This window comes from Ochotona curzoniae, unplaced genomic scaffold, assembly GCF_017591425.1.
Source record: "Ochotona curzoniae isolate NIBS_2020 unplaced genomic scaffold, NIBS_Ocur_1.0 contig_2210, whole genome shotgun sequence".
In the NCBI taxonomy this organism is placed as follows: Eukaryota; Metazoa; Chordata; class Mammalia; order Lagomorpha; family Ochotonidae; genus Ochotona; species Ochotona curzoniae.
This window is the reverse complement of record NW_024465369.1, coordinates 27,344,824-27,358,406: the sequence shown is the minus strand read 5'-3', so window position 1 is coordinate 27,358,406 and position 13,583 is coordinate 27,344,824. Positions and strand designations below refer to the sequence as shown.

Genomic DNA, 13,583 nt, shown 5'->3' with positions numbered 1-13,583 from the left:
AGGAGCCTACAATTGCTGAATGACTTTCTGTAATATAGGATTGAATATTAAATATTAGCCTATTAGGCTGCTTTCTGTATAGGCATATCATTATTGCATGTTCACATTGTTTATCTACTTGCAAATAGCTTTATTTTGTTGTGAAATGAGATTTTCATTTTGGGAGCAAATGTCTGAAAATCTACAAACTGTAGAGTTTACTTAGCATGAGCCCATGTAGTTGAGTTTCATTTGACTCAAAATTTAATCAGTTATATCAAAATGATTAGATGCTTCAAATCTGGCAGTTATTTTGAATTATTTGCAGATACCTGAATAAAGAACATGTAATGATTTTACTGATATTTTAAATGACACCATAATTATCATAAAAACAGCCATAAAGAATAGTTATAATAGCTAATATTCATTTACTGATTAAGCACTATGACCAGTTACCAAATCTATTTTCATGGATGATCTTACTGCATCTTGAATTGAGAAGAACACAGAAATATTAGTGGTTAAAAAAAAACTCCCTCTCTAATTTCAGTGATTTACAAACCATGTGAGAGAGAACATGTGTGATTCTGTATTGTTATTTAGTAATTATGAAGTAAATGTTTCGAGGAATGAAATACTAAGTTTTGGGCCCGGGGCAGCAGACTAGCAGCTAAAGTCCTTACCTTGTTCACACTGGGATTCCATATGGGCACCGGTTCTAATCCCCGCAGACCCACTTCCCATCCAGTTCCCTGCTTGTGGCCTGGGAAGGCAGTAAAGAGCCCAAAGCCTTGGGACACTTTCTCTATGTAGGAGACCCAGAAGAAGCTCTAGGCTCCTGCCTTCGAATTGGCTCGACTCTGGCCATTGCGGCCACTTGGGGAGTGATTCATCAGATCGAAGATCTTCCTCTCTGTCTCTCCTCCTCACTGTAAATCTGACTTTCCAATAAAAAAAAATAAAGTTTAATTTAAAAATACTGAGTCTTTTTCCCTTTTGGACTGACATCTACATAATATTTTCCTATACTAACATTGTGAATTTAACCTGGATTGTCTTATCAGCAAACTCATATTTATTTCTAAGAATCTGCTTTGGACTTATGAAACACGAAGAAGAAGAGAACTTCACCAAAAATAGAACATTACTGTTTATGATATGAATACTTAATTGTATATTGCTTCATTGTTGAAAATGTCATAGTAGTAAATCAAGGTGACCGTATGGCTCTATTGTGTTTCAGAAAACTGTGAGAGTAGTCATCAATTTTAAAAAAACCCAGAAGGCAATAGTGAGAGTGAACCCGCATGCGCCGCTCCAGGAGCTCACCCCTATCATCTGTAGCAAGTGTGACTTTGATCCATCACACACACTGTTGCTCAAAGATTACCAGTCTCAGGAGCCTCTCGACTTAACAAGATCTCTCAATGACCTGGGACTAAGAGAATTATATGCCATGGACATCAGCAGAGGTAAGTGAGGTCTGTTGATTCATTTACCAGGATGTATAAATGGGCATTGTTCTTACACAGAGGTGTTCTCAAGTTCAAGATGGAAAGTCCATGAATCCTACTGAGAGAAGTAAATATATATATATATAGAGAGAAGAGAAAAAAATTACAAATCAAGTTAAATTCAGTGATTGAAATTAGAATGAAAACATGTCTTTTTAGCTTTCATCTAGATTTTATGGTTTTCTGCCCACAGGTTTTTTTAGTGACATTTAAATTCTTTATGACTTTGAGGTTTGACAGAAACTAAGTTTTTATGCATAAATTCATTGTTCTTTTTAGGGGTAAGTTACTACAGATTCACTGTAGTTTCATCTGAGTCAATTATTTAAGTTTGAATGTTGCTTGCCAAATTTCTGTAAAAGGTTAGCCCCAAAGTAAACTGGCGTATGAAATTGATCTAACTCCCAAAATTTGTAAAATAGCTTGCAGTATTCATCTACAGAAATATTAAATTTTGGTGATCTTAGATAATGTTGATTTATATGATCTCATAAAATATGCAAATGTGTTGATTTAATATAAATCTCTTTTGCTGAAAGAAGTGAAAGTTTGGTGAAGGGGACAGTTACATATTCAGTGCTTCGAAAGCTGGAGTTGTTTTTCACAGGTTGTGGTATTTTGTAATCTGTAGACTACATCAGCAATGTCTTTACAGTCCATTTACCCTCTTTTACCCCCTCCTTCTGTAGCTGCTTCTGCTACTGCCTTCAATAAATCATCTTTACAAGGTAAGATGTACATTAATACAAAGAAATTATAGCATAAAATTGGGTAAATCACAAAAATAAGCATCTACTTTAACCTGTTTTGTTTTTTAACGTTACTAATCCATATGTCCTGTAAGAAATTTTAGCTTAGAAAAACTGGTTTTAATTTCCTTAATTTGTAGGCCCTCCTCTCGTTTTCTGAATTGAATTAAAATAATTTTATTTCAGTAAATGTTTAAAAAAACCATATGATCCTGAGATCATAGCAAAGCTGTATTTTTCTCAAGCAAGAAAAATGACTTTGTTGAAATCTTTATTTGGTAGATGTTCCACATGGTGTGGAAGGATATCGAATTTTCATCCAATGATTATGCAGAATGGTGATGACATGTTCATCACAAGGAAGCTTTGCAGCCCTGAACTCAAGAACATTCTGTAGCGTCATGGAAAACGCTTATGCTAACACCAACTTTTAAAGCGTAATAATGTGTTTAATATAGTATGTGGAAAAACATCTTCTGTGTAATAATCTGGGAAGAAATAGGAGAGGGGTTCAGAAAGTTCAAGCAAAATGAACATTTCATTTGAATCTCATTTTTAATGAACTTATATGTAAAAACTTAATATATAAAACCTTTAAAGAACTTACATATGAAAGCATATATAAAAACCTTTGGAAACTAACAGTGAAAGTAACTTTCCCATATTTATATGATGAAATTCTATAACGGTCATTATTGCTTTCATGTAGAAAAGCTTTATTAAGATTTTTGATAATAAAGTCTAAAACTTTTCCTTTTGAAAAAGGATGTGTTCAGATAATTGATTACAGTAATAATTACTGTCCTACTTTAAATAAAAACTTTAGTAAACTTTACAAATATATATATATATTATACATTTTTGGAATCCTGTCTTTGCTAGTTTTTGAACCTTATTGATACACTGCATTCCGAAACTTAAACCTGCATAAATTTAAATAGCATGATTCTCTATAATCAGTGGCTAGCATAAAAATTGCCAAATGAAGAAAGTTGAAAATTTTTATGATCTCAATGTGGATCCTAGCTACAAAACAGAAGAGGCATTTTAATTTTTTGGTTTAAAAATTGATTTGATTGGTTATAGAAAGAAAGGGAGGCAGGAAGAGAGAAGAGAGAGATAATACTCCATTGCTGATTCACTCTCCAAATGGCCCTGAGGGCTGGAGATGGACTGGTTAGAAACCAGGTATAAGGACCTTTTTCTGGGTCTCCCATGAGATTACAGGGCCCCAAGCACTTGGATCATCTTCTGCCACTTTCCTAGGTACATTATCAGGGAGCTAGATTGGAAACAGAGCAGCTAGGAGAAGAAACAGCTGGCTGCTTTACCTGTTGTGGCACAGTGCTGAGCCCCAGAAAGGCATTCCAACTTTTCTATTTCTTCTTCCTGTATCTGGTGGAAGGAGGAGATAAGGGAAGAAGCCACACCCAGCCATCCAATAACCTCAGTACCGGGGTTGGGGAATGAACACCCAGTATTAACCCAGGGTCATGACTGTGGCACATGCTTTGAGGATTCTGCCCATGTGGTTTCTATAGTTCTGAAATGTTGGTCTTACTGATCCAAGGACACTATTTTTTTATTGATTACATTGCATTATGTGACACAGTTTTGTAGCACTGGGATTTCCCTTCCCCCGGTGGATTCCTCCATGTTGTTGCATTACCACAGTCCAAATTCAGTTGAGATTCTTTCATTGCAAGCATCTACCAAGTATAAAGTCCAGCATCTTATTGTCCAGATAAGTTCATTCGTTTCTTGGGGAGACCATTTCTGGTCTGAAGGTAGAGCCAGCAGAGTATCATCCCGATCATTAAAAGCCCCGACATTACATCAGTAACATCTTATAATGTTATGGAATTAGTTGACATGGTATTGAGTAACCAATATGTTAAAAGAGAGAGGAAAAAAAAGAATGCAAGTTCTGAACCACATCCTGTAACTTCTACATTGAGATTTCAATTATTAGTTTATATATAACTGGTTTCTATACACCTTAAAATGGCTATGGATTACTATTCAGCTGTCTCATGTCTATTTTAATTTTAGTATTTAGCAGTTTATAGCGTTGAAGCATGATTTTGCTGAACCTGGCTGTTTTTCAGGTAGTCTAACTCTATAACAAGACATGTCAACAGTTTAGATGAACAGTTTTAGGAGGGGTGTGCAGAGAAATCTTCAATACCCTAGTGAGGAGTAACTAATCTTTGTCTCCCACCTAGTGAGATATAAGTGCATCCCTACTGACAGTTTCCTTTCTGTTTCTAAGCTTTCCTTGTTGTTCTCTGTCTGTTCTAGTTTTTTTTTTGTTTGTTTATTTGTTTGTTTGTCAGTTTTGAGGGGTTTCTGGAGCGATGCTGATGATCATTGCCAGTGAAGGTTGGGACCCAAAGTCGGAACCAGACAAGGACCAGAGAAAGCTCCTCTTCCTAGTTCCGAAGGAAGTTTACTGTCCTTCTGTTTCTGCGGACCGCTCAGTGCTCCTGGTGGTCGTTCCGATGACCTTGGATCCTGCAGGGCAGGATTTGGGCTTCTTGCATCCCAAGTGTTAGATCCAAATGGGGGTGGGTAACCTCAGAGTTCTTGGCCTCTGAAGGCACACCATTTCCCCGTGGCCAAGGACACTTTCAATGTCCATTGGCTGACATAGTCAACCTTAAAGTCTCCATTCACTTTTGGACTCATTCAGAGTATTAAATGCTTTGATTTCTAATATCTCATCCATTCATGGAGCTGTGTGTTTTATTGAGGCTTTTATGTTGTGAGCTATAGAGAATGGAATAATAAAATTAAGGAGTGTCTTTCACAGCATCAGCATCCAAAAGGTCATTCCAAGTACTATCATAGAGTAACTCCTCTTAGCCCCCCTACTTTTCTGGTATCAGAGAACATTGCATGCAGTTGCTTCTAGCCTCTCTTTTAGAAATAGGAAATACGATGTTTGAGTTGCTCTTCTAAGTAAGCCTTTGCTGTCTCAGACTGAACTCTGGTTTGTAGTAATTCCCAGTTAGAGCTGGGTGCAGATTTAGAAGTTAACTAGTGTGAGTGTTGTGGCGGTGGCCTTTGCTAGGTTTTGTCCAGCTTCTTGTGGATTCTTTGTGTGAGAAAGAATCCAGCGAAGAGACACAGATAAAGGTCAGCAGAAAAGTAAGATATTTATAAACAATGGGTCTCCCGAGTGTACCCAAGGACTTGGACCATCTTCTGCTATTTTTCCAGGCCATAATCAGGGAGCTGGGTGGGAAATGGAGCAACTGGAATACAAACCTGTACCCAAATGGGACCCTGATGCTGCAGCCAGATACTTAGCCTACTGTATCATGACACAAGCCCCTACACACTTACTTTAAGTGAAAGCAATAAGAACATGTATTTATTCCAAAATTAGAATTTGTCAGATGTTGACACACAGTGCTTTGTTTCCAGTGTCATTGAAGTTACATAATTTGCCATAAAGCCCATGTTTCTCTGCAGAAGAAAAATTTCTCTGCAAAGAAAAATTTACATTTTTTTAAATTTTAAGAAGCCACATCATTTGTCTTAGAGTTATCACAGCAGTAATTTTGTTAATTGCATCCCGTGGTGTCACTTAACATGTTTCTTCCCCGCCCCCTTTATTTCCTGTAAATTGATTGTTTGAGAGACTTGATCAGGTCTCTAGGTGAGATGTTTTGCAAGAATACATTATAGGTGTGTTATGTATTCCCAGATTTTTTTTCTGATGTTAGCCCTCTATTGTCATTGTATCTTGTTCATTATGAGTCAGAAATGGGTGCTATTTTGATGCAATATTTTTTTACTTATTAGCTGAGATGTTCCCCCCCAAAAAAATGGAAACCTCCCAATTTCAGCCATTTGACTGTCAAGATGGAATTGAATCATAATAACTATAATAGAAGCATGTGTGTGTGTGTGTGTGTGTATGAGAGAGAGAGATTTAGTTACAGAGAGAGGAGAAAGATGTTTCATCTGCTGTTTGATTGCACAGATGGCTTCAGTGGCCAGGGTGGGGCCAAGCTTGAGTCAAGGAGCTACTTCTGGGTCTCGTGTGGGTGCTGGTACTTAAGGACTTGGCCCATACTACACTACTTTCTCAGGTACATTAGCAGGCTGCTGGATCAGAAGTGGAATAACTAAAACTTAAACAGGTACTGATTTGCATTGCCAGCACTGCTGACAGAGTCTTTACGTACTTTGCCACAGTACCAGCCCCCTGAATTATTCTAATGATGCCCAAAGTGTCCTGCTTTCTTGTTAATAAGAACTATATCAGGCTAGGTCCTGTATCCTTCAAGCATGACTCCAAGGGTCTTGGATGGCTTGCTCTCTGCTGTATCTAGGAGTTCCAAATTCATCTTGTGTGTTCCTTGACCCAACAAAGATTCAACCATTCTCAAGCACTCATGGTTCCTAATACTGAGAAATGCAGTCTGGGCCGTGGCAGCTTTGCTCTATTGGATTGTCAGTCTATAGGCCCGTTCAGTTGACACTGAATACTTTCTGCGGAATTTTAAAGAAATACTGCACGTGCAGCCTCAGTGTTTTTGCATTTATTATTCTGCTTGAAGTGAGGCTTCTCATCGAAGGTGCCAAGAATTCTTGGGTAAGGAGGACTGTCGTAAGTGCAGAACTGGCCTACACCATCAGTAGCCTTTACCCCTAGATGCCACAGCAGATCCTCCCAAACTCATCCCCAGTCTTGACGGTGAAGATGTTCCCAAGACACTGTCAGATGTCCTCGTGAAGAACAGTAGATTAAAGAGGCAACGTGTTTGAAGCATTTTACAAAGAGCTAGATACAGTCTTCACTTTAGGACTGTAGGAAGCTGTCTAGGAACCCCCACGGTTTAAATATTGTACAGATACTCAATAGCCAGTGAGTATTCACCCGTGTGTTTTCTACCATCTCTAGATTATTATAATATCTGATAATATTCACATGATATGTACATAGCTGTTATACTCTATTGCAGGGATGGGGAAGTATTTTCTGCCAAGGCCCATTTAGATGTCCATATCAGTACTCACAGCCCTTACAAGATTACCAACTTAAAATTAGCGTGTTGTATTGTAGAGTTACAGATTTTCGAATCCTGCCTGTGGTTGCCTTGGTAGGATCAGACCAAAGGATTTCACAGGAAGACCTTACATGATACACAACAGGCCAGACATTGCCCCCACCCCTGGAGGGAATGACAACAGAGGCCTGTGTGTGGTGATTACAGATGCAATTGCTTTTTCAAATGCCAAGGATGGTCGAATCTAAAAATGAGAAACACAGATGTAGGAGACAAACAAAATATAACTGACATTTAAAAAAAAATTCATGATAGTAAAGGCTGAAATTACATTAATCAGACAAAGGGACAAACAGTATGGCAGCAGCTTCATAACATGGAATTTGAAACAAGCCTTTTACTTCTGTCCTTGAAGTGTTGGTAATTATGTGCAAGACACAGACTCGGTTACGGTGCATTGAGTTCATTATCTTTGCTTTGTCATTTTCTGGTTGTTGCTCCTGTGTGTATCTTAGTCTTCTGCTGTGAAATTGGAACAGTATCTGCTTGTTACTTTGAGAATTTAATAAGATTTAAGGTGCCTGGCTTCTAACTCACTTTAGTTAGACCCTTTAATCACTAAGTGTTTCCTTAAAGGGAAGGCAGTGTAAGAAAACCTCAGGAGTGAGCATTCATCCCCATTTGTGAAGTAATATGTTATTCTATTTTAGAGTCCTGCCAAATACCACAAAACCTGGACTTCATGAAGGAGAAGGAAAATAAGGGGTTTTTCAGTTTTTTCCAACGCAGCAAGAAGAAGCGAGAGCAAGTAAGTATTCTCTTCTGAAGCATTTGCAAGAGTCTTCAAATCCTGTTTCAAATTGTGTTTTGTAATCTTCAAATCACACGTAATTATTACCTCTCAATTCTTCCCTTAGACTGCAAGTGCCCCGGCCACCCCTCTGATAAATAAACACCGCCCAACTTTTGCAAGGTCCAACACCATTTCCAAGCCATACATCTCAAACACGCTGCCTTCAGAGGCACCCAAGAAGAGGCGGGCTCCGTTGCCACCCATGCCAGCATCTCAGAGCGAGCCGCACGACCTGGCACGCATCCAGGAGAGGCCAGCTTCCCGCATGGTGAAGTCCACGAGTGTGGATGAAAATGATAAGGTGTGTAGCGGTGCTGTCGTTCGAGGATGGGGAATATCTGGTGTATTCTGTTTTCCCACTTGTGACTTTTTTTAACAGAAAATCCATAGAAGGTTAGTAGTGGTTACAGGGTTTAATAGGAGGAATAAGTAATTGCTAATGGAATTGGGATTGGAAGAGTCTTTCTGTTTGAACATTTCTCTGATGCAGTACAAAAGAAGTGTCTATTTTAAGTAGCTTTTATATTCAAGCAAATCCTATATCTGTATATGTCAAGGCCTGTTTTACTGAAGCTCATCCTGGAGAACTTGATGCATAAATTTGGAAACGGTCATACTGAAAGCTTTTTTATTAACTTTCCTTATATTTGAAAGACAAAGGGGAGGGGAAAGAATAGAAAAAGAGAATGACTTTTGTCCTATGGTTCAGTCCCCAAGCACTCAAAACACTGAGGCTGGGCCACACTCAAGGCAGGAGCCTGGAACTCCTTGGGGCCCATGTGGCCGTAAGGGACCACGCAGTGCTTAGGTTTTGAACAATTTTCCAAAAACCAGTTCAGTCTTTATGCTGTGTTCATAGATTTCTAAATGCATGTATTTTCCCCTGCATGAGTTTCTTTGGGGAGAATCCTGTTGTCTGGTATACAAATAATGTCCAATTAAAAAAATACTTTTGCACACAGTGAATTATATTTACTTACCATGTTCAAAGCATTGTTCTAGCTGGGTCTTTGTCTTAGAGTTGTTGTTACTCCCCTTTAATGCCAGATTTTTCTGAGTATACCATTTATAGGGATCCAATTGCCAAGTACTTTCATGGCTACACAAAGTGTACATTTCTTGCTTTACTCTTGTAGAATATAAATGCTTTTGAAAATAAATGTGATTGAACCTGAGACCATATAAACATTTTGTAATGTTTGGAACACCAATAATATTTTTAAAATTTAGTTGAAGAATTAAATTTTCCTCTTTGAAACTTGGAAAGTCAATGCTCCAGTGGATTAATAATTACTGTTAGCTATGATTAATAGGATGGCCACTGAGAGTTACCTGGAAAGTCATCTACTGAATTGTCTTAATTCTAAGATTTTCTTGTCTATGATATTAAACTCATCTCAAAAATCAGGAAGATCTTTTTTCAGATGCTAAAAGCATCAGTCTTGTCCCCATATAAGTTATTAGGCATTTCCTGTTTACACTCTCAGATGTGAAGATTCTGTGCATCTGGGCACAGGCAGGAAACAGAGACCAGACTAAGTGAAGGAGGCAGGGCCGAGTCAGAGGTCCAAACCTTCCATCCTTGTAGCTCTGTTACAGCCTTCCTCCTGTCGGTTACATGTTCACAGTTGTTGGATATTCCTAAGTACTGTAAAATGTTTTAGGAGTATTCCTTCACGGTGTAAAATACCATTTCCAGAAGTGTTATATATTCTTAAGCACTGCAAAACTATGTTTTAAGAATAGAAATTATTATGTTCTTGAGTAACTACCAAAAGGACTTGTTTTTCTTTGTGTAGAGAGAACTCTTGGCCCCTGCTCACGACTGTGTAACCCAGCTGTCCTCATGCAGTCTTTTGCAGTGAGCTTGCTCTGTGCTCTGGGCCCTGGAGCTTTCCTCTGTCTGTTCGGTAGTCTGCTGTGCTCCCAGTGACCTCACTGAGAGCTGCTGCTTTGGGTTCTTACCCTCTGTGCTGTGACCAGCTGGTGCCCCGTGTGTGAAGGAATCCTCTTTCCTTCATTCTTTTCTTTTTTAAATATGTTGCCTTTGGCAAACTACACATCTTAATAGAATTTTGCTAATTATGGTTTCCTTTTGATCTGGACATCTGGATGGTTCTTTGATGTATTGTGCAGTGAGACCCAGAATTACTTGTTTTTCCTGAGAAAAGATGAAAAACTTTAAAAAGATTGATTTATTTTTATTTAAAAATCAGATCTACTAAGAGAAGGACAGACAGAAGGATCTTCTGTCCACTGGTTCACTCCCTAAGTGGCCACAATGACCCGAGTTGAGCAGATCTGAAGCCAGAAACAAGGAGCTTCTTCTGGGTCTCCCATGTGGGTGCAGGGTTCCAAAGATTTGGACCATCCTCAACTGCATTCCCAGACCACAAGTAGGGAGCTGGATGGGAAGTGGAGTTACCGGGACCTTAACCAACACCCATATGGGATCCCAGGCATGCAAGGTGAGAATTTAGCCAACAGGCTATGGCGCCAGACCCAAAGAACATTTTTTTAAATTATTCATTACAAAAATTCTTAATTATGACTGTGGTTAACTGTGTGTGTGTGTGTGTGTGTGCATCACGTGACAGTCTGGGCATCCCAGCTTGAATTTCCTTAAGGGTTTAGTCGTGTTTGATCAGCCACCCTTGGTGTTGTTTTATCTTCTTTTTAGTCTAGAGATAGTTCTTATTGCCCCTTTTGGTTTTGGAATCTTGGGTTTTTTGTGGTTGGTTGTTTTTGCATGATACCACTTCCTTTGTCTGGTCTTGGCAGTAGCTGAAACCAAGGTGTTTTCCCGTATTTCCTACAGTCTGTCTGAGAACACATCTATTCTGTATTGAGTTCCTGAACTCTCAAAATGCTTGTAAGTCCTAGCCCCAAAGATCAGTGAAAGTGACCTTCTTAGAAAGTGTTTGACACACAAGGCAAGGAAATGGAGATGAGATCGTCTTAGCTTTCAGTTGGACCCCAACCCAGTGGCTGGTGTCCTTATAGGAAAAGGAAACGCAGAAGAGAAGGATCGGTGTGGATGGGATGGTGACATAGAGAGCAAAAGCACAAAGAAAGATATTCCCTAAGCATTTATAGAAGAGCTGGATCTGTTGAAATTGTATGGCTAAACAATAATGTGTTAGTTACATATGAGAAATTGTAGTTCATTCTTGAATTGAAATTGTTAGTATAATCAGATGTAGATACTGAGCAAATTATGCAAAACAGATTTTTTGGGTGAATTTTACTGCTTAGTTGTTTTAAACTGAAAAATCAGAGATAGTTATTGTAAACATATTATAGCTGATTGAAAACTTTTTGATTTTAAAATTTCAGAAAGTTAATTACTTAGTGATCTAAATGAGATTTTATTGAGAAAAATATAAGTAACGTAAAAGTCTGACCAAATAACTGTGTAAGGACATGAATAACTGTGTATATGCTTTTATCCCTTTAATTTCTGTTTGCTTTTGAGGAATATTTTTTTATTGATTTTAAATTTACAAAACACAAATTATGAAGTTGTAATGCAAAAGTGGACCACAAGGGTGCACTGTTTAACAGATGTACAGCAGTCTGATTTTTCAATTTTTTTCCCCCAAAGCTTCTGTCAATTAAGCAGAAATAAATTTTTGGAGGTATATTCAATATATTAAAGTAGAAAATGTTTAATTCTTATAGGCAAGGTTATATAGAGCTGACAACATAAATATCAGCGGTACATGACTAATTTATACAAAAAGCAGTTTTCCTCATTTTGAACTTTTGATTTTCTTTCAGATATTCTTTTAAGGACATAGTGATCTGTTTGTCTTAGTCAAGGCATACTGATAAGTGACTTCATCTGGAATTTGATACTGTCTGGCAGTCCCCATTTAATAACTTGCCTCGTTCCTCTGAGACATTTCCTAATGCCAGCACATTAAAATATTTGGGTAGTGATTTTTGAGCTTGTTCTGGAAATAGTTTTAATAAGGTTCTTGATTTTCTGACTTAGTTGTGCAGTTTCAAGAGTGGTTTCAATAAGACCCAAGCTAGGGACTGGTGCTGTGGTATTTTAATATCCTGGAGCTGGCCTTGGGTATAGCTGGGGAAGTCTCCATCTGTGATACTTGCTTCAAGTCCCTGCTGATTCTGCTTTCTCATTTAACTCCTTGCAAATGTGCCTGAGTGTGCAGCAGAGGAAGGCCCAAGGGCTCAGGCACCTGCACCTGCTCAGGAGACCTGAGCGAAGTTGCTGGCTACTGGCTTTAGCTCTGCCCTAGACTGGCTGTTGAGGCAGTTTAGGGAGTGAGCCAGCAGATAGTAGATCTCAATTTTGGTCTCTCTCTCCCATCCATCTCCCTTTGTCCATCTCCCCCCTCCATATAACTCTGATTTGTAAGTAAGTAAATATTTTTCTGCAATTTTTTGGTAGGTTTCATTTGAAAGTGTTCCAATAGAAAATATTCTGGAAGTTGTTCTCGGTACCTCTTAGGCATTTTGAGAACAAGATACTTGCTGATGACTTACAGCATCACACAACGAGATACGTTAAGTCAGGTCATCTTGTGATTAACATGCATTACTATATAGCATATAAGTAATTATTCACCATAAGACTGTCATTTTGAAGCAGAAAGTAGGAGGTGAAATGGTATTGACATAAAACTAAAAGTGATGTACAATTCTGAAGTCGAAGCTAAGTCCTTCAGCGTACATTGTGCACTGTGGCTGCTGACCACTGACCATTGTGCTCTATGGAGAGCACATTTAGTCAGAAGCCAAAGGACATTAGTCGTGGTGACCAAGAAGCCTCTTGAGTCTGTTCTGCATTTCAGCAAGAGGAAGGAGAATTGGATAACAGTTATGGGAGATCTTGACCACAGAACTAAACAGAAAGCTGTTTGGAAAATTTGACAGTTGGCTCGTCGGAGTGGCCTTGCTTCTTGGAATCGTGTGAGACAGCATCATGTCACTCTTCCCCTGGCTCATAGCGTGGCACATTATTTCCTTTAGGGCATCAGATTGCAGCTGAAAACACATTCCGGTGAGGAATGTTTCCTCGGTCTGATTTTGCATCCTGCTGCAGACAAGCACTCAAATGTTGAGAAATCGCAATATTTTTGCCATCTGGTATTATGCAAGTGAAATTTAATATCAAAAGTATAATATCTGGCTGATTTTTTTAAAAAAAAGTTTTACATTTTTGACTTTTTATCCAATTTTTTGCATATATTATGGTTTATGTATTGTGGTTTACAAGCAGATGATTTATTGGCATGTTTATGACATTTGCAAATAAATGTTCTTATTTTTACATAATGTGGTTTAAACCTAGTTACTTCATACAGAATAATTAAGATTATATTGCTATTTTATTATGTACACATGTGTGTATGTATAAATACATATACATATAAACACACACTTCTTTTTAGTTTTTTATTCAGATTGTTTTGCATAGTATTTATTTTCCATTCCA

At 38.2% G+C, this 13,583-nt stretch overlaps 1 protein-coding gene across 1 annotated transcript in view; it reads left to right on the top strand.

The window, feature by feature from the left end:
• COBLL1 (cordon-bleu WH2 repeat protein like 1) overlaps nt 1–13,583 on the top strand; it is a 133,935-nt gene that overhangs the window by 88,688 nt on the left and 31,664 nt on the right. The window contains exons 5-8 of the mRNA XM_040971998.1: nt 1,226–1,454; nt 2,186–2,224; nt 7,977–8,074; nt 8,184–8,420. Coding sequence (XP_040827932.1) covers nt 1,226–1,454; nt 2,186–2,224; nt 7,977–8,074; nt 8,184–8,420 — 603 coding nt within the window. The remainder of the gene's footprint in view (nt 1–1,225; nt 1,455–2,185; nt 2,225–7,976; nt 8,075–8,183; nt 8,421–13,583) is intronic.